This window comes from Pleurodeles waltl, chromosome 3_1, assembly GCF_031143425.1.
Source record: "Pleurodeles waltl isolate 20211129_DDA chromosome 3_1, aPleWal1.hap1.20221129, whole genome shotgun sequence".
NCBI classification, from domain to species: domain Eukaryota; kingdom Metazoa; phylum Chordata; class Amphibia; order Caudata; family Salamandridae; genus Pleurodeles; species Pleurodeles waltl.
The window spans coordinates 790,353,759-790,375,633 of record NC_090440.1 but is presented as its reverse complement, the minus strand read 5'-3'; the positions used below and the strand labels follow the sequence as shown (position 1 = coordinate 790,375,633).

At 44.8% G+C, this 21,875-nt stretch overlaps 1 protein-coding gene across 1 annotated transcript in view; it reads left to right on the top strand.

The window, feature by feature from the left end:
* The window catches only part of SWAP70 (switching B cell complex subunit SWAP70), a 361,445-nt gene that overhangs the window by 108,907 nt on the left and 230,663 nt on the right, over positions 1 to 21,875 (top strand). The window contains exon 3 of the mRNA XM_069223626.1: positions 17,026 to 17,199. Within this exon, the coding sequence (XP_069079727.1) occupies positions 17,026 to 17,199 (174 nt within the window). The remainder of the gene's footprint in view (positions 1 to 17,025; positions 17,200 to 21,875) is intronic.

Below are 21,875 nucleotides of genomic sequence, written 5' to 3'. Positions count from 1 at the left end.
TCAAGCAAACCCGAGACCGGTTGCGTTGCAAATGCTTGTTCTTTTTAAACTGTGGCTTTTGTTGTGGGGATTTGTCTTCTGTCTTGTCTGAAGACCTCTGTGAGTCTTCCTTTAGTTTCACGTAGTCAGGATGTTGCTCTGACCTGCCTACTCTCTCGCTACATCTATCCAGTGCGTCCTGAAAGAACGAGAGGGACGTGAATCAGTATATCTCTCTGGAGCTTTTATATTTTCTCTATTTCTGAGATTATATCCCCTTTCTGAGCTCTCTGGGTGTGGAGAGTCTCTCTCTGACTTTGTCTAGCTTTATTTTGTTTTTGTTTATCCTGCTTTTTAGAACGCTCTTGTGCTTTTTTAGCACCTTCCTTAGGTGTAGCACTCTGAATTTCAGGCTTCTTTGGCTTGGCTCCAAACTGTCCTGTCCTAGACAAGTATTGGTATCGGAAATCATTTTCGGTAGCTATTTCTCCTGGTCCAGGTGTGGATTCTCCCGGAGGCGCTGGCATATGGCCAATGCTACAGAGTCCCCTTTAATATTACTGAGTATTATTGAGGGGACTGTGTCAGTTATGCATCAATTTAATCCCTAAGTCCAGGGCTAGTGCAGCCCTGTGTTCATTTTGAATTTGTTTTAACACTTACGGTAAATTGGCATGTGTAGAGGTACTGTGTGTGGTAGTATATATTGCAGCGAAGACTGTACCTCATGTAGTGCAGTCCACTGAGGGAACCATTCTGAATGGCAAGCACCTTGCGAGAATTCTCTGTTTCTCCTGTGGCCCTGGATGGGGAAACACAGCTTCCAGCTGATTCTTTTTTTGTGCTATACAGAACAGAATTTTCTCGCGTTCTGTGGGCACCTTGCCCATGATAGAATGTACTGTTTGTGGGTTAATCCCAATAATGGCCAATTGGTATCCAGCTGGTGTTGGTGGTTCTTTGTGCTCCGGTGTTGTGTTCAAAGTTTGCATCACAAACTGAACAAGTCCTCTGTGTATTGTTACTAGCTCATTGTAAAGATTGCGCAGATCAGGTGCCTGCATGTTTTGTACACCTGGATGTTTTGTATATGTGGCAAACATTGGCCGAGTTGGTCCGTCATTTCCTAAGGGACCTAATCTCCGGGGTTGTACTACATGTGGTAGAGCGCCATTAAACCAGTTGTGCTGTTCTTCATAGGTAATAAATATTTCATGATACTGGTAAACTTGGCACCGCTGTGGTACAGTTGCAACTCTGTATATGTGGGATGTGTATGTTGTACTGTCTTCCTCAGGAAAGGTGACCCAGTAATAGAATGTTTCTATTTGATAAGCTTCTTGAGCTTCTACAATGAATGTAACATTCCGCCTCCTTCTGTTAAGCCATGCGGATATCTCTTTATAATGGTAGTTAGGGTACCTGTTGGGTGTGAGGCAGAGATACTCAGGGTATCTGTAAATTAGTGCCAAAACACCATCATTGGTGGTGCCATGTCGTAGTTGGACTCTCGCTCCTAGGCAACACTGCTGGTTTAGGGATGACGGCACTTTTGTTTGTAGGCGACTAGGCCAATCCTACAAGTCGCAACTGTCGGCCTAACCCTCCCAGCTCACAGGCTGTACCTCACCATATACTCAAACAGTAAAAAGTGATTTCTGGCAGCCTTTAGGCATGGACTTCACAATGCATCATCTCAGGGGAGTCGTGGTGGAACAGTGATTATCCTTTTCTCACGGGTTTTAATAAGTTTCAGTCACACACTGGCAATAAAGGAGGTGCAGGAGTTTTTAACAGGTTTATTTAAAAAAAACTGCAATCTACTGTAAAATGAATGAGCTGTAATGATTAGGATAATGAACAATGCAAGAAGCAGAATGGTAAAGATGAGAGTCGTGAATACAAAGACCCCCACCATATTGCAATGAACATAAGATGTAAAATATCCCTGAAACCCCAGCATGAAGAACCTAATCTCTAACCTAACGAGAGCTAGGTGTGGTAAATCTAATCTGCCAGTACCAGGTCCATAAGAAGCATCCCCAAACCCTTGTTACTTTGAAATGAGGTCTCTAGATCAGACTCCGTGGTGACATGAAGGCTGGGTCTGCATCAACGTGCAGCATAGATGGCGTCAATAGAATCTGGTAGGGATCCCTCTGATAACCTTGTCTGCCTGAGATGTAATTATACAGATCTTGTAGGACCCCTGACACAGCTATGTTCCCAAACAATAGATAAGGAGGCATGCTTGGGGTGGCAATTAGATAAACAATTACCTCCAAAAGTACATTATGTTCCTGTCCCACGTTAGTGGGAAAGGGACATGATGTGAATACCTACGTATCCCACTTAACTTTGACACTGATAGTGACGTCTTTACAGAGTGACTCTGATAATGTAAAATCGAAACATTTCACTAACTATAAACATATCCATTTTGAAAGAGAAAATTAAATAATTAGGCTAAGATAGAGCAAGCTAAGTAGGTTAAAAGTCACTAGGTGACGTGGCACAGAAGGCTAAGCTAAACTCCTGATTCCCATTAAAACTAAATAGGATCCACTACAATTCTGATCCCCTTTCTTTAATACTGGTACTACAATAGATTGTGACCAAGAGTATAAAGGGCCAAAAGAGGCAGCAGCATTTAAGATGTTGGTCAAAAAGGGAGCCCAAATAGCTGAGTCACATTTAAAAAGATCAACTGGCACACCATCAGGGCCAGGGGCCTTGTTACATGACAGGCGTCTAATAGCACAACTGACTTCCAGGATGGTAAAGAAAAGAGCGGGAGGTTTAGCCACCTGAGGGCTTACATTGATGGTAGGTGAAGTGATCAAACCATTGGGCTTCCGGTATTATCGCAGTCAAATGTGACATAGAATCCTTTACCAGGAAAGGTTGGTTGAGGGCTCTCCAGAATGTTGCACAATCATTGGTATCACTGGCATGAACGTACTCATCCGAGATATTGTCCTTAGGAGACTCCTTGCGCTCCATCAACACCCTCTTGTATTGAGATCTCAAACTCTGTATCATTTCTCAGGAAAGATTTGAGAGCTGGCCTTGGAACTCCAAAGGCTTTAGAACATTACTGATTAGAGCAGCCCTAGCCCCAGCACAAAGAGCCACGAAGGCTGCAAGGATGTCTTCAGGACAAGGATCAGGGTTGAGACAGCACTCTACCTCATTGATAAATTGATCAGGGAGGGACCAGCAAAAATTGTCGGAGACGAGTTTGACCAACCTGATACGCCTCCCCGATCCAAAGCGGTCAAGGGGTCTGGGACAAGGGTTGAAGAGGAGGTTTACTGAGTTGAGTACGATAAGAATAACGAGCATTATGGCCACTCCATCCTACCCATTTGACACAATAATCCACTAAAGCAAAGGGAAGATAGAAATTAAAATATGATCCACAGTGGATTCAGTCCCTCTCCCCTCATAGGTGAGGGCAACCTGGGTACTAGGGATGACCAAATTCTGTGAATGAATTAAAGTATTTAACTGCTGTCTTTGAGGGGAGTGATGTAAATAGGAAATGGTGGGGGGCATATCAACAGCTAAGGAATACTGAAGTATAAAACAAGGTCCAGAGCAAGGGTGGTGTTAAAATTGCCCATGACCACTATTGAAGCTTTTGTAGCTAAATTTACTTCCCGAGAAATAGGAGGATTCTTACATTTCTCTATAACAGCATCTATCTTAGAGATGACATCAGAGTGAGAAAGGTTACCATAAGGGTTGTAAGCATTCACTATTAACATCTGGGAGTTGTTGTAAAGGTGAGGGAAACCTCCCCTACATAAGGGCAGTGTGTTTCAGTTTCAGTCACTAAACAATTAAGTGCCAGAGAAACCGGGATACACAACACAGCCTTAGCATGCCCAGATGAAGAAGGTAACGCAGACCTAAACAAATTAACAAATTGGCTAAAAAAGGGGTGGTTCTAAGGGCCCAGATTTCTTGAATGGCTAACATGTGGAAAGATTTAATTAAGTCCAACCAGATGGGGTCCCTGCTCTTATCCTCCAATCCAGCTATGTTCCAAGAAAGGAACCTAGCTGATCCATAGAATGACTTTCTAGGGAGACACCCCCATCCCTGTCTAATTGTAAAGACCTCTTGGATCCCTGATCGAGGCTAGGTAGTCAATCTACACCCTCCAGGGAACCCAAAGGCTCAAATCTGTTGGAAGCACTAAATGGGGTAAAAACTCCCAGCCCACGTGAGTACACTGATGAACCATGGAAAGGTCAAATAAGTTAGACATGGAGCGGGTAAGACAGAACAGTCAAACAAACAGGCAATCGGCAGCTGAAGATCCCCCTCCAATATGGAAGACACCCTACAGGACAAGGGGTTACCAGACTAAGGGAAGGAGAACAAACAGGACAGAACAGCATCAGAGGCCAAGACCGAGGGGGGTGGCCCTGCCCTGCCTCTTCCTGGCACTGATAGGCAGAGGAAGGGGCTGCCCTTGGCCCGGGTGCAGACCCCGTGCTTCCCATGTCGCAGGAAACTCCTTTACTATATAGCGCTGTTGATCCGATACATGTGATGCAGAGCCTGCGGGCCTCCTCCCATGCCATGTGGCAGTATGGGGCTTGTGGTCCGTGGCTTCCCTGGGGCAGCATTACATGGTTCAGTGCTGCAGGAAACTCCTGCGCTGTAGAGCACTGTTTATCTGGTACAGGTGACACAGAGCCTGCGGACCTCCTCCTATGCCCTGTGGCATTATGGGGCTTGTGATCCCTGGCTTCCCTGGAGCAGCATTACGTGGTCCTTTTGCTCCAGACCTTCATTCATTGACTTGTAACATTGTCAGTCACATCTTGGCTCAGCCCACAGAAATATTTCAGCTCCCCCACTTTTCATTTGGCTGTTTGGATTGGCCTTCCATATCTGTGTTAATGTAAGAAGGACTCCTCCATTGTAACTCCTGAGGGACTATGTTACCATGAGGAAGCATCTAGGTGCAATGGGTGCTATTGAAAAGAAAGCAACCCGTTTCTGTAGCATCCAACTTCAGATTATTTTGTTTTTGCTTGCAACCCAGGACTCAAAGGAGCACTGTCAAAGCTGGTAGCACACCGCATAAGTGAAATTACAAGACACCATTAGGTTAAAATTGTTAGTATTCTATATAAAATTAGACTACACTAATTCCTCTACCCCCTGTTTGCTAGAAACGTAATTCTGAATTTTGCATTGGCTAATTTTTATTGAAATTACATCAAATGTGTTTTATCTTTATAGAGTGTTTTTGTTTGGTTTACATGTACAATTCCACATAAACCTTTCACTCCTCAAGACCTTACTGCCAAAAACACGTTTAGCAGAAATTGCTCAATCAGTCGGTGGAGCCGGGTGGTATTGCAGAAATATTGTTTTACCACAGGCTAACGAATGCACTCCTAGATCCCAAACACTTTAGAAGGCCGTGGCTTGAAAGAATACCTGTGGTAGGGAACGCACATTTTCAGTCTGAAGGAGATTTATTTACATTCTATTCGTTGTGGTAGCAGATTAGGGAAGCTGTGTATGATGTCTCTACTGCGTCTCTTGTCTTCCCTCCCCTCTGTGGGTGACCATGCACTCATTAATGCTTTCTAGGAAGGGGCGGGTGTAAGTAGGATGACCAGGCGTCCCGCATTTGCCGGGACAGTCCTGGGTTTCCACCAGCTGGCCAAGCAGATTTATGGGAAGTTTAGCTCATGTCCCAGTTTTCAGAGAGGCTCGACTGAAAAAGGTGAGAGGTGCCTTTTTAAGTTTTCCAAAGCAGGGGTAGTTAGCAGCTGTTATAAGAAAGCGATTTAGTTAACAGGCATGATATTGGCTTTAAAAATTGCATTTTATTTATGTTCTTAGTGCCTCTGCTGTAATTCTGTGTTGGTGTTGGCTTTTTAATTCTGGTTGCCCTGTGGTGGGCCCGACCACAAGCGCCTTTCAGAAGAGAGGGCTCATTGCCTGAAGGTGGCAGCACTGTTCAGCCCGGTAGCACTCTGGGTGGGGTTCACAGCATTCCTCGGGCGTAACAGTGAAAAGACCACACACTCGTTTTCAAGGGGTAAAAGGCTGCTTTAATAGAACAGGTCTGGTAATAACCATAACCTTGGCATAAAAGCCTCACAAAACTACGAAACCCTCACTAATACAGAATTTTCCTCCTACCCCCTCCCTCTAAATTTACCCCTCAGCACTACCCCTTATCCCATCCCCACCTTGACCCGACCTACCCATTACCCATCTGTCCTACTGTCAACCTTCTGCATTTACCCTTGCCTGTGAAAACTCCCTGTCCTCATCTTTTTTGCTCGATCCCCTTCCCACCCGAAAGGCTTTCAGTGAACCAAACCCCCGCAGCCAGACCTGACTACCAGCGGCATAACTAAAAAAAAAAAAAACACCCCAGTATATGCAAAAAACAAGCAAATTGCCCCATCAACCAAACAGTAGACCTGCCCTGTTAAAGCTATCCAATTCAAACCATAACCTCAAAAGCCCCAGACAAACCAGAGGAACTGAATTGAGACTATCACCTAGCCAAACTAAACATAAAAGGGGAAAATTACCAAATCTCGGGGGCGTCGTGGGTATGAAAACAACACGCCTACTGGGTGTGACGATGGCCAAAGACGCCGCCCACACCCTGCCCCTGCCTTATATCCCAGTGCACCTAACACCGCCCCATCCGGGAACATAACCAATCACAAAAACTCGGGGTGTGGACTGTACCACAGATGCCCGATAAGCCCGGGAGGAGATAGGGCAAGCCCTCTGCTCCCCCCAAACCCCTATCGGGCGTACCAGTGAAAAGACCACACACTCGTTTTCAAGGGGTAAAAGGCCGCTTTAATAGAACAGGTCTGGCAATAACCATAACCTTGGCATAAAAGCCTTACAAAACTACGAAATCCTCACTAATACAGAATTTTCCTCCTAGCCCCTGCCTCTAAATTTACCCCTCAGCACTACCCCTTATCCCATCCCCACCTTGACCCGACCTACCCATTACCCATCTGTCCTGCTGTCCACCTTCTGCATTTACCCTTGCCTGTGAAAACTCCCTGTCCTCTCATCTTTTTTGCTCGATCTCCTTCCCACCCGAAAGGCTTTCAGTGAACCAAACCCCCGCCACACAGGAAAACCCGATAGGCGTTTTCCTGCCCCACCCAACCCCTCTACCTATCCCAGAGCTTCTCACCCAACAAATCTGCAATGACCAAACGCAGGTCCAACAAATAATGTTCATTGCCCATAAATGATAAATGGACCCCGTCCAGTCGCAATAGTTCCACCTCTGACCTAATAATGTTTTCATGAGTTAGAACCGAAAAACCTTGTACCCTGCAAAAGGTTCTCATCTCCCTATTCACCTTCCTACGCTGTTTCTCTATCCCCTTAAAAGAATTAGCGCCCCTCCAGACCCTCCTCGGCACCAAACTAGTCCACACAATGTGGGTACCTGCCCAACGTTCCTTAATCCTTACCAAATCGATTTTCATCACCTTCAATAAGCCAGTACCTGATAGGGCAACTAAATCGTTCTGCCCTAAATGAATCACCAATAAATCAGGGCAAACTCCCTGTTCCAACCTTTTAGAAAGAACATATAACAATTCACCCCACCTCATCCCACTCTTACCCACCCAGCTAACTTTGATCCTTGCCCCATCCAAACCCAATTGCCAACCAAAATGCCTTGAAGATGTTTGTTTTTCAGCCCAACGAACAAATGAATGCTCGACAATCCATACAGCACAGGCTTTGTCCGGGCCCCCGACACAACCTACAAAAGAACAGATGTTAAGTGATTTGCATAACAGAACGTTTAAAGCAAGAAAGGAAGGTAGAGGAAAAAAGAGTGTGGGGGGGGAAGAGTGGATGAAGAGGAAGTAATATGCACAGCTGAAGAAACCAACAAACTACCCTCCTATTTAAACAGCCTAACATAGCGCTGGAAACACTGCGATCTCCACCTACCCAACTCCTGAATTGCCTGATCAGTTTTCCCCAACCTTCTTGCTTCTGTAGAAGCACCAATCCTAAAAGAATGCGTCCCGTAGCAATTCGGATCCAAACCCAACCTCCTAATAGACATCTTCAAAACCGCAAGCACTTGTGAAGCTGTTAAACAAGAGCCATCCTGGTGCAAGAATACCAACCTGTCAGAGTCTGGCAAAAAAAACCTCCAAAGCCCAACAGGACAGTCACCCAAACCTGTTCCCTTTAAAATAACCTCCTGGCCCCTTCCCATCTGATCCACCTTAGACTTACCCAACCATATGACAATGTCGCCACCTCTTACCTGCACATCCGCACGCGATATACCTTCTTTCTCCCTCACCCCCAGCAGCTCAGAAACGCGAAATGCCCCATGGAATACCCAAGACATACATAGTGAAAACAATTGCAGCTCCCAATTTCAGAAACAAACCTCCTCTAAAACCTCCAATATGGCCAGTAAAAGCTGTGATGTAATTGGGTGCCTGCGATCCCGCCTTGCGCCCCGTGACCCAGCCAACCCGCCAAAATCCTCCTACAAATTTCACCTTCAACTGGATCATAATCCTAAAAATACTTACCATAAAATGAAACCCCTGATAACTTACCCGCTATTGTAACCACAGACAACCCTGCCTCAATCTGCTGCATAATAAAACGAACAGCATCATCCCTCCTCCTAGAAACAACTTCACACCCACCACCCATTTTACAGCACCTGAATTCAGAAATTCCAACCAGGCCTGAAAATAACTCTTCCTCGTTGACGGAGCTATAGACTGCTGTACCAGCTCCAACATCCTCAATCTCCTATCTCCCACAACTCCCCCGGTATGACAGTCTTCTGGAAATCTGCTCCCGGTGCCAGACCACGGAACCTCTGCCACTGAAAACGAGATAGCGCATCAGCAATATCATTATTAATGCCTGGTATGTAACTCGCCTTAAACATAATATTGAACTTCAAACAATTCAACATAAAAATTCGCAACAACCTCAGCACTCTCTCATCCTTTGCTTTTTGCGAGTTGACCAAGGACACCACAGTCTGATTGTCGACATTAAACACCACATTCCTGTTAGCCAAATATGGACCCCAAACGACCAAGGCAACCACCAATGGAAAAAATTCCAAATATGCAATACTGTGTCTCGCCTGTTCCAACTTGCTGGCCAGGCTTCCGCCGCCCAATGTCCATCCCAAAACAGCCCAAAACCATTAGCACCCGATGCATCGGAAAATATCTGAATTTGCCAAAACCAATCAGAGTCCTCCATCAGCATTGTCACACCATTGAATCTTTGAAGAAAACCAATCCACATCTTCAAATCTTCTCGAACATGAGCCCGAAGCCGAATATGGTGATGCGGCATAATCGCACCCCGCATAGCAAAACCCAGCCTCCTACAGTACGCCCTGCCCACTCTCACAACCTTACAAGCAAAGTTCAAATGATCAAGTAATGCTTGAGCCTGACGCAATTCCAACTTGGGTTTCTTTACTGCCTCCTTCAACATAGTAATTAACTGCTGCACTTTGTCTTGAGGTAACCTCACCTCCATCTTTTCCGAATCAAGCTCTTTGGGCAAAAAATTGAGACATGTCGAAGGCCCTTCCGTCTTTTCTTTCGCCAGCGGAACACCAAAAAGAGACATCAACTTCTCAAAGTCAGACAGGGACCTGCTGTATGCACCTGAATTCGCCCTTCCAACAAAGAAAAAATCATCCAAATAATGTGTCACCAACCTAGCACCCCCTTGAAATTGAAAACACCACTGCAAAAAGGTACTAAACATCTCGAACAAAGAACAAGACACCGAACAGCCCATCGGCAACATCCGATCCACATATATTGCATCTTCAAATTGGATGCCCAACAGAGAAAAATCCTCCGGGTGAACCGGTAATGATCTAAAAGCCGACTGAATGTCAGACTTAGCCATTTCCGCACCCTGACCACACCTCCGCACCAACAAAATAGCCTCCTCCACCGAGGCGTAATGCACTACTGTATCCTCCGCTGTAATGAAATCATTGACTGAAGCACCAGCCGGCCATGACAAGTGATGAATCAAACGCAACTCAACCGTCCTGCTTCTTAGGTACTACCTCAAGGGGTGAAATAGTCAGATTCGGCAAAGGCCACTCCGAAATTGGGCCCACAATTCTACCCAACTCCAACTCCTTCTTTAATTTAGACTTGACGACCTCTGGGTAAACCCTCACTGACTTCAAGTTGTTGGCCCATCTTCGCAGCCTAGGACCCTGATAGCATAACCAAAAACCGTCCAAAAAACAATAAAACAAGATCTTCGCTTCCTCAACCTGAGGATAGAACTGCAGCCAATGAGAAATCACCTCCCACTTAATAGGTGTAGGGCCCTTTTCCAGTAAAGTGCTGCATCTGACCCCTACCTCTCTCCACACCTCTGGACTGTTGCCCGTGCCAGCCCCATTGGATCCCTACATAACATTGATATACCGGGTGTCTACCGCCACAATTGGAACAATCATGCCTAAATCTGCATTGCTGCCTGTTAAAAAGTCCACTGTTAAATGACCAACATCCGCCATTACTCTGGAGCTGTCCACGCTATCCAAACCCCACCCCAAATTGGGTGGGATGCCCCTGAAAGGGCTTGTACTGTACAGGTGATCCACTTGCCGTATGTGTCGTGGGCGCATACCTAGCCGTCCTTAGCCATTGCATCCAAAGTTCATTGTCTATTTCACCCCAAACCTTACTTGGATCCATGGCCTTCCCTGCGCGAAATTCTTCATCGTATTGAAACCAACCAAAACCACCATAATCCATCTGTGCCCGACGCACCACATCCATATACTTAAACAAAGCCACGCAAGAATCTGAATGACGCTCACAATACACGCTAGCATAAATCAAAAAAGCTGACGTCCAATTCTCAATGGTGGTTGGAACCCTAGGTTGTCGCGCTAACTCCCATTCTTCCTCTTTCGACCCGTCCTTCGCCTGTACCTCCCTATGCAGCAATTTAAAGACATCTACAGACTCTCCTTTCCATATCTTCTCCTTCAAACTTTGAGTGAGATGCGCCCCCAAAGGCATCGACGCTCCCATATAAGGTAACCTCTTGGCTTTAGACGTACCCCCCGAACCTGCAACCCCTACACTCTTGGTAGTATCCCGCACCTCAACTGCCTCATCCGCTTTAGGCACCACGTCAGAAACCGTCCCCGAACTCACCTTCAACTTACCTGCCTCAGCGCCAGTGTTCGAACATACCTGAATAGAGACATCCACCCCGTCCTTCCTGGGTACCTGGGACACACCACCCACATTCACCTGCATGCCAACCCCAAAATCCTCCCTCCCCCCACCAAAGCCCATCGAAACCGACCTTGCCTCCTCACCTCTCAGCAAGCTGCCCGCCTCTATGTCAAGACGACGATTCCCAAAGTGATCGCCCGGACCACCTTCGGGACAGTGTGTGGCGTCTCTTTGACAACACCCTTTGATGCTGGCATAACTTGCTCCTCCACATCTTCGTCATAATCCAGCAACTTTTCTTCCAGGCACTCAAACCTGGCACTAGCGCCCCGGCTAGTGGAAGGCTGATCATCGAAGACTGAGTCCGCACCTTGACCCAGAGAACCAGGAACATCCGGCTCCCTCGATGTCGGGTAAACCGCTCCGAAGATGTCCTTAAGGTGCCCTGACCTTCACCGGCAAACTCTGACCAGCAAGCCGCCCAGACTGCTGATGCACCGTCACCTCCCCATGTCCGCCCAAAAACCGGGAAGTGTCACACTTCTCTGACTGCCAAAAATCCATCAAAACTTGAGCCCTACCTATGGACCCATCCCCACTAGTTTCCCCACACACTGTGCCCCTAATCACCAAACCCGTCTTATCCACAAACTCCACCTGCTCACCCAACCTAAACATAGGCTGGTTCCCCAAGTCCTAAGCCTGCACCTCATGCAACATAGAACCACCTACACTAGGAAGCCTTCGCACCACCTTACTTACCGGTTGCCTGGAATTACCAGCAAACTTAACATTTCCCTCACCACCCTATTTCTTCCTTGAACCTCAATGTCCTCATCCGATATTAAAATGACATCATCCTCGACGAAATCCATGGGCGCGGCCATCTTGCCCGCCTCTCCTAACTGTCCTTCACTCTAAAATATCCTCCACCGAAGAAATAATGCCTGAGGACGCCGCCATCTTGGGCACGCCTCCTAAGGAGCTTTCCTCCAAAAAGCCTTCCCTCAGCTCAACACCAGTCTCTAACGGCGGTTGAGCTTGTTTTTTGGTCTGCGTGACGTGCGAAACTGCTCGCGCATGCTCACCATAACCCTGCGCCCCCCTACGGCCTCCGAACCTCACCGCACCCACAAGGGCCGCCCCTCTCCCTCCTGCAGCCACCCGCCTCGTTAAAGAAACACCCGAGCTTCGGGAAACACGACTGCCACCACGTCGCCGCACTACAACTACCTCCTCGGCCCCAGAGACCTGAGAACCAGCATCCTGAATAAATTCAGGTGAGCGTGTCACCTTGCGCCCCTCTGCGCTCTTTGATTTTAATTTTTTAGACTTTTTCTGAGGCGATGTGCACGCAAGCACCGCGGCCATCACGCCTCCTGAAAAAAGCCTTTTAGGCCTTCTCAAACCAACCCAGGCCTCCTCTAAAACCCCTTCCTTGATGAGTTCCTCCCTTTTTATTTTAAGAGCCTGAACGACTTTGTTGGGCTCCATACTAAACAATACAATTCACGAGCAGCACAACCTACAACAAAACTCCTCCCAAAACTACAAAGAACGCCTCCAAAAACCGCCTTTGACATGCCTTAAACACAATCCTACCCCGAAGACATGAAGACAGCACACCTACTGGGTGTGACGACGGCAAAAGAGGCCGCCCACACCCTGCCCCTGCCTTATATCCCCGTGCGCCTAACACCACCCCATCCGGGACCATAACCAATCACAAAAACTCAGGGTGTGGACTGTACCACGGATGCCCGATAAGCCCAGTGGGAGACAGGGCAAGCCCTCTGCTCCCCCAAGCCCCCCTTGCGCTTTCCTACTCGTTCTTTTAAAAATGTTTTTATTAGTGTGTTCATGTTGACACAATAGCAGGTAAACCATTTGTACGTTTTTTTTTTTTAAAGTATTACTATTTAAGAGAGACGACATGAATTAAATAATGGCTTGGAGCTCACCGTCTCGTCTTTGGAAGCGTTTACTTTTCTTTTTGAACCTCCAAACACTGTGTTGCTGTAATAACCTGTATCAATTCCAAACTAGTCCCCCATGGACAGATTGAAGCTCATATGGATGCAGCACAGATGTGGGATCCCCACAGCCAAAAATGACTTTTTCAGTCCTAACATTTACTTCCCGTGAGTCATGAAAACTGGACACGTATCAGAAAAAACACAGGATTCTGCAGCCTCCATTTTAACCACTGTGCTCTTTGAATAGAGCTACTAGTGAATCGACTCCTATACTCTGATAATGGGACAGCGTAGACCTAAGGCCGGGCACACAAATTTTTCCTATGCTACAGGTCTAGTGCAGGTCACCTACCCCTGGCTGCGCTCCCGCAGCAGTTGCCCGGCCTTACGCCTACGCTGTCCCATGAAGCCCATTCCGCAATAGGGATGGGTGACTTTTAGAAATGACAAGTTTGACGTACACCGGACTAGTGTAAGTGACTGGAGACATGATAACTGACATTATCAGAGTATAGGAGTCAATTCAGTGCATGAAGGGAGAAGTACTTGTTAATCTAGTCCCGAAGAAGCGTCATTGGATCCTGTTGGACCGCAGAGACGCGAAACATGTTGACCTCTGTTCAAGGGAGGGCCTGATATTTCCTGACCTCCTTTTTCCCTATGATTGTGAGAGAGAGTGATTGATCATTATTTCTTTTCGCTCTCCAATTTGTTTTTTAATCTTGGCCTTTACCCACCGTGGACTAATAAAATTGCTACCCTGAGGGTTTGGGTCTTGAGCCAATTTTAGTTATTTCTCTCCCCTTGTTTCTTTCTTCAAAACTCACTCTTGGGGTCTTAGCGTCATCGATAAAAGATCTCCGGCAAAAAGCCCCCCATTCGGGGGGGTGCCCGTCAGACATTGCAGCGCCGGTCTGACGAGGAGCATAGCCGATGATGAAGCATGACACCCAGTTGGGTGTGTGAGGACTCTTGCTCCTAAAAATAGGACTTCTCTGGGTCTCTTCTCTCTTTTGTCATTTCTTATTCGAACAGTGTATAATTTCTTTTGTCATTTAGTATTTACCTAGGGAGGTTATACACTGGACTATTAACCCTCCCAGTCCCCTTTTCTTTGATACACATATGAAATTGCACAGACAAAGTTTGACTCTTGTTATTAGACAACTGTCCCCAAACATCAGCAGTGGCATTCTCAAAGGCTTTACCCTGTCACCATCACTTTACAATGGATACAAGCACTCCCTGCTCTGTCATTCTGGTCTTTTCTAAAGCATACACATGTTACACTGTTACACCTCGGGCTCAAGGAGAGCCCGGCAGACTCCATAACTTATTTCACTTCTTTTTACATCTTCAATGGTGAGTGTAGATTTGGAAAATAATTGACATTCCTCAAAGGAGGCAAAGTAGAAGTCCTTCTCCTGGGGCTTGTGAACTAGACCTGGGCAGGATTTAAATTAAGCATCATAATAAGTGTGATTTTTGGAGTTCTGCTTTACACTTTGTAAATCAAAATTCCCCAAAGTACGCCATTACGTCACTTTGCAAAAATGTGCGCCATGTCACAGTAAAAAGTTACAATGAACGTGCAGTTTATTGTATAAATTTAGATGAGTACAAGGGAACAATAGAATGCGATGTGTTGTTTGCAGTGATTTGTTTTTTTTGCCGTCAACAATCAATGCAAGGACTCATTTTGTACTAAAATATATTGTTCAGTGATGGACTTGCATTTTGCATTATTACTTGTAATTTTACTGAAATGTCACGTTTTTACACAAAAGTACACCCCCTCCTGCTGTCAGCCCTTCCTCTTGCATTGATCTGTTGAATGAGAGCCAGCTCCCCCTGCTGTGGATAAAGCTTGCAGCTTGAGATCACTCTTTCACAGTGACCTATCCTCTTCCTGCCTTCAAGCAGATGCAGTCTGCAAATCTACTTTCAACCATCTGCATCTGCTAAAAGGGACCCTTATCACAGCTTCAAGAAAATGCCTCTAATCATCAATGTGGCCATGTCTTCCCTGGATTACTGCAACAGTATACATTTGCCTCCCAGAAGGGCCTGTCTGCAGCTTCAGAGTCTCCAAAAATATGCCGTCCATTTATTATAGAGAGTAAAACGTAAAAAAGAGTCACGCCAGCCCTGAAATCCCACCTCTTGGCAATCATTGGAGGAAAGAGCAACCTTAAACGTCTCTGCGCAGCAGGGAAGGCACTCCATGGCCAATCACCATAACTACCTTGCAAAAATTGTTCGTCAGCCACTTCCTGATCGCTACCCTAAGGGCTGCTAGCAGAGGGCCTTTTGGCGCCTGCATGCCCAGATGCAAGAAGTAAAGTGGATGTTTTTTTGAGTTAGGACACTTCTCTGTGAAACTCCCTAACTTGTGTCTGAGACTGGAAGCTGACCACATCAAGTCACAAAAACACTTAAACGCAGCAATTCTCATGAGTGTAAGTTAATGCACTCTTTGCCAGTCTTTCCTGTCAGCTGATTCTTGAAGGTCAGATGCTTAAAACAGGAGACATTCTATCAGGCTTTCAGGCCTTGTCATATGCAGGGACACATATATGACTGGCATCCTGTAGCTCAGTCATCTGTTGCTTACGTTCTGTTAATGAGTAGGCTGTATCTGCTACTATTACTTTACCTTAGCCCTGTGTAATTGTAAGGACACCATTTATCACTAACTGCTCAGACGACCCACTAATAAGTGGTTTTTTCAAAATGATGGAAGTTAAAGTGAACAAACTAAATCACGACCTTGATAATATATAATGATTTGTGCAATCAGTACTGTCAAAAGCTATGTCTAAAAATGCATGTTTCACGTTTATCCAAGTTCACCTTTTTTACATGGATTGCTAGGTTTTTAATTAATCGTCAATAAAAGAAATTCCTACTATAAGCGTATGCAAATAGAAATCAGTAATACAATAAATAAACTTTTTTTTCCCTAGAAGCAGAGGTATGGTTTGATTTGGTGCTTCTTTAAGCAGTAAGTTCACAACATTACTCTACTGTTGGGGTTTAGGTAAGGTCTGTTGTTGCAGATCCAATGAATGAATTTACAAGAGCCTTTTGTTACACCTTCCGCCACCCAGGCCCGCCAAAAGACAGTCCAGAGTAGAGCCGGGTGTCATTGGCATGAATCGAGATTATGTTAATCTTTGTCATGAGGCTTCCCATAGTGCCACGGCTCCTGTGACACCCAGGTCGCCCTCCCGCCTCACGAGTGTCTGAGTGCAGAGTACATGTCAGAAAGCTAGAAACAAACTATGTCCATGCAAACGCGAGGATCCCAAGGGACCGCCTTTTCCAGTAATGAATAGCTATTGTTTCCATGCCTATATCCCCCATCTATGCCTTGTGTTTACCCCACCTCTGCATCAAATGTCCGTGTGTCTTCTCACTCAAGTCTCCCCAGTTGTCTCCCCAGTTATCCCCCTTACGCTGGCACTCCTCTTCCACCCTTCCCCTGACACTCCCCCTCTACCACCCTTGTTCCTGGCTACAACCAGAGATGGCACCTTTGTGCCACTAACCGAGTGGGAACCACAGCTCCTGGAAGACCTGCCATGGCTGCCCAGAGGTGTGGCAGCAGATGGGCCGCTAGAATGGGACAGAACATGGTAAACAATCATTTGCAAGAGTTTCAAAATTGTTTCCTAAAAATCTGTGTACGTGTTATTGTGATTGCGTCTTTTAATGATGTCTGCCAGTTGGCACTCATCCTTGTGGCTCCCCTGCTGCAGCAAGGGAAGTAATGCCAAGGCCCTAATGTCTTCTCGTTTGCTGTCCAACAGGTTCAGGGGCCCTTCGATAAGATTGAGTTCAACAAAATGTGCTGGACATTGTGTGCCAGGAAGAATCTGACGAAATCACCCTTGCTCATCAGTGAAGAAGATGCATTCAAAGTGTGGAGCATTTTCAACTTTTTGTCTGAGGATAAATACCCGTTGTTCATTGTGTCCGAGGAGGTAAGAAAGACATCCAGGTGCACCTGACCCTGTTTCAGAAGATCTCTTTATTCCTGCCCCTCATATCCCTTAAAGGAAAACAATGTCTGATTTTAATAGGTTTAAGGTTTAAGGGGAACATACTCAGACTTATTGATGGTGAGCAACCTTCAGCGAATCGGCAATTAAAATATCTGGTTAAAATATTATTGAACCTTCGAATTGTTCTATTCTGTGTGCACAGTGAAACATGGTAATAGGAGATAGATCTTTATTATATGAATATTTACATCCATATAGATCGCCCTAGGATGAACCAGATATGGGTTCTGTAGGGTCATATGTTTGTTTTACTGGTGTATAACTGCTTATAAGGCTTGTCAGTACTCAAATCCCAATTCACGGACCCGAGCCACAACATAGAACCATAAAGCAGACCCTGGGGATTTTAAGCTAAGTTGCTTAATGCCTTGAGAAAAAGCAGAACCACATACTTTATGGAAAATATGAACAAAAAATATAAACAAAGACTTGACATTTGAAAATATGCATATGTCACTTTAAATCAAAAGACATATAGCTTGTGTATGACTTTCAGTAAAGCTCACCTTGACAAAGAGAATCGGACTGGTGTACTTACTGCCAGCCTCCTGACTTTGTCTATGCTTGTTTCACAGTAGTTTTTAATAAAACGTTGTTGAAGCTGCTGGACGCTCGGCAATATTTAAAAAAAAAATGTTTTAAAGCAAAAATATGTTTTGACCTAAAAAAGCACACATCGTGATAATACCCTAACTGTGTACGCTGATGCTGTCCTCTCGAAGTTAGCCAATGGCTGAAGCCAGCTGGCCCATTGCCCTGTGCTATACTCTGTACTAGGCAGAAAAAATGTAACTGAATCAGCAACAGACGAACGAGCGAATAGGGCCGGCTGGAAGCCCACATTACTATGTAAATTATACCGGTCGTTTTGCTACACTCAAAAGGACTTGGCTAAGGCCGGACCTGAAAATGACTATATGTGCAAAGATTGAAGCATATTAAATGACTAGAGCAGTGGTTCCCAACCTGTGGTCCGGGGACCCCTGGGGGTCCGCGAAGCCTCCTCAGGGGGTCCGCGACTGCTTGGAAAATTAAATAATATTAACAGATTAGGTCCCCAGTTTTCAGTAATTACTCAGTAGGGGGTCCCTGGATTCCAATAATGATTCAAAGGGGGTCCCTGGTTCCAGTAATGATAAATTGGGGGTCCACTGAAGTCAAAAGGTTGGGAACCACTGGACTAGAGGATAGCTGCACTAGAAAAAAAATAGGGTGAAGGACAGGGCTTGGTACAGCACAAAGCATTTAAACGGCATGTGAGGAGTGAAGTTGCTAAATAAGCAAGCATTGACAAAACCAAGAGGTTTAACGTTAGAACTTGGACCATTGACAAAATTATAAAATGCCTACTTCAGTGCAGAACAACTTAGGAAGAAAAGGGACAGCTTTATATATCAAATGTTTACCTGCGGTAAAGAAATGTGTGTTGATGGTGTACTTTTCCTATGGAAAATAGTACTAACATCCTACTTTGGGCTCATCCGCGATGTGATTGACAATGCGTCAAGCGAATGCCTAAAGGTTTATGACCCAAAGTAGACAATGGCTAAAGGAGGCTGAAATAAAATCTCCTAAAAGTTTGGATAGAATACACCAGGAGTCCCCACCGGGTGAGCTACCAGTAGCTGCAGGCTACCACTGAGTAGCTTGCAAGCTATAATTGCCAGTCAGCAGAACTTACAGCTCCCCACCTAATGAGTTAGCTATTTTAAACACTGTGCCAGCTTCTGTGAGGGCTCCAAAACTGACCGTTCCAGATAATGTAGTCTTCCCTGTTCCAAAAACGATTTACTTGTTTTCCATCTTTCTTGTCTCTTTCTTCTTTTTGTTTTCACGGCGTTCATGTCTTTCTTTCCCTTCTCGATTTCTTGTATCCTCTATTTCTTACTTTCCTTCTTTTTCAGTTTTTTTTCCTGTTTCTTCCTTTATTCACTACTTCTTTCTTCCCCTCATTTGTTGTGCATTTTTTCCTTTTCCTTTTCATCTTGTCTTTATTTTACTGTTTTTCTCTACCCTTTTTCCATTTATACTTTGTTCCTTTTCCATTTCCCTACTTTGTTTTTCCCTTTTCTCCTTTCATTCTCTATAGTTTTCTTCTTTTTTCTCTATTTTTCCCCCAAAATGTTCCTTCTTCATCTTTCATTCTCCCCTTCTTTCTCTCAGTAACTATTCCTTTCCTACATTCTTTCTGTTTTCTCCTCTTTGTCTGTTTTCTGTTATGTTTGCTCTTTCTGTTGCTTCATTTGCTTATCATACTTTTTCATTCATTTTCTCCTTTCCTTTTCCAATACTGTCCTTTTCTGTCTTTCTTTGTTCCTTTATTTTCTTTTTTCTTCTACTTGTTTTCCTTTCTATCTTTCCCTTTTTTTACTGTCCATCTTTTTCTTTCTCCTTTCCTGTTCTTCCTTCTTTCGTTTTCTTCTACCTCCTTTGTCATTGTTTCTTGCTTCCTCTCATTTCAGTCATTCCTTTCAGTGTTTCGTTCTTTCTTCCTCTTTCATTTCCTTCTTAATTTCTCTTTCTTCCTTCATCTCCTTTGTTTATCTAGCTCCTTTCTGTGTTTATTGTTCCTCATTCTTTACTAATTTATTTTGTTCTCCTTCTTCCCCTGTCTTTCTCGGCTTCTTTCTCATTTTCCCCGTTTTCTATCTTACCTTATGTGTCTCATGCTGTCAGTTACCTTTTTTGTCTCTTGCTCTCCTTTTTCCTATCACGTTCACTGTGCCTCTTTCTCTCCCTCTCTATTTCTCTCTCTTTCGCTGTCTCACGAGAAAAGAGGGACTTCAAATATAAACTTTTTGCAGCATAGCCATTAATGCTGGATGCTTCCTGTAGCAGGACTGAGGTGCTCTATGGCAGTGTTTTATTTATTTGGCCTCTGTGTACATTTATCGAATCCCTGTGTTACGCAGCAGCTCATGACGATTTTCAGTGATCAGAAGTAGCTCTCACTATAGGAAACGCTGGAGACCCCTGGAATACAGTATGTTCACAGTGAATCGCACAAGCATCCTTACTTGTCAGAGCTAAAATGTTCAAATGTTCCACCAACAGAACATCAGAGAACACACGCTTTACTCATTAGAATTGCTTCAACTGACATTTCCTCCATTGAAAACTCTTTACATTTGTTACTTTTTTATAACTATGTTTTCCCTACTTGGGTGGCACTTCTTGTTCTGACCTACATCGACATTTGAAACGGGAAATCGTTTCAGGGAAGGGGAGGAGAGGAGATGTAGTCTCGAATTCCATAGGAATGCCCCCTAAGACTTTCTCGAAATGGGACCTAAACTGTGCGTTTCAGGGTACATATTTCTGTGTGGCAGAGGTCAAAAGGTCCTATATTAATGTCCCTCAGATGGCATTAATGATGACCATCAGGAAAGATTAGCAATACTACTAATTAAAATAACTGCCACCAAGTAGGGACTGAGCACTATAGAATTCTGACCATGTTCAGAAATCAGAACGGCCTATCATCCTAGTCTGGCGTTTAGGGATCCACCCCAAAGTAGTGCACTCATCCCCACTTGCATAAACAAACACTCGGTTTCACCCTTTGACCCTTATGGGCACACCTCCAATATTAATATCACTGATGGTGCTATTCCCCTGGAATCTCATGTTGTACCAGTGCTATGTGGACATCTATTGGACTCCCGTGTTTGAGGATGATAGACGTTAGAAACATCAGGGTGATGTAGACATTTGGTCATTTAATAGACCATAAACTACATCACCTAATATAAAGATGTGTATGTTCATTAAATCATGGATTTTGCTTCTCTCTTTATTTACATTGTGGCATCACTCCTTCCTTTGGCCTGGTGCAGCTGCATGTCAAATTACTTTTTATTAAATATAATTTCTGGTTCTTCTATTGAGAATACTCCAGTGGCTTTCATGGGGGCATGATGGCTTTGCAGATGAAGTATTTTATCCAACGATGTTGATTACTTCAATATATAATGTTCTCCTTCCACACCGTTCTTTCAGTGTTTTAGTATTATTTAGAATGGTGATTAAAGGGAGAGTGCACGGCAGTGTGACTTTGAAATTGGCGCGGTGGCCTATGGTTCTTCCTAATGTCCCCATATAATTTAACATGTGATAATAAAAAAAAATTCTTTCCAGTCTTTTAAAATTAGAATGATAGCCCATGAGCTTATTGCTAGTCCTTGAAAAATATCCACTAACCGTGTGGTTGCAGCACAATGTAGAGTATAACTGGTACTGAATGGAGTCTCTAGAAGAGAGGTATCTGGCACTGCAGGCTTGAGAGATGAAACCATCACCATGGCAGATGAGAGAACGCCATTCCTCAAAGCATGCTGAACTTCTTATGTGATGCAGGCTGTCTCTTCTAAGACTGCATGATCCACTCGCCATTGTACATGTGCAAATGTAGTTATGATCAAAATCTTCCAAAGATCTGTAATGCCGCCCTGATCGAAGTGAGAAGATTTGGATCAGGAAGGCAATACAGATCTTTGGAAGATTTTGATTGCTTGTCCAAGAATAGAGGCCTTTTCCTGTGGTGGGATAGAGGGAGAGCACCCATTGAGATTCCCTTCTGTGCTCCCAATGCTGCT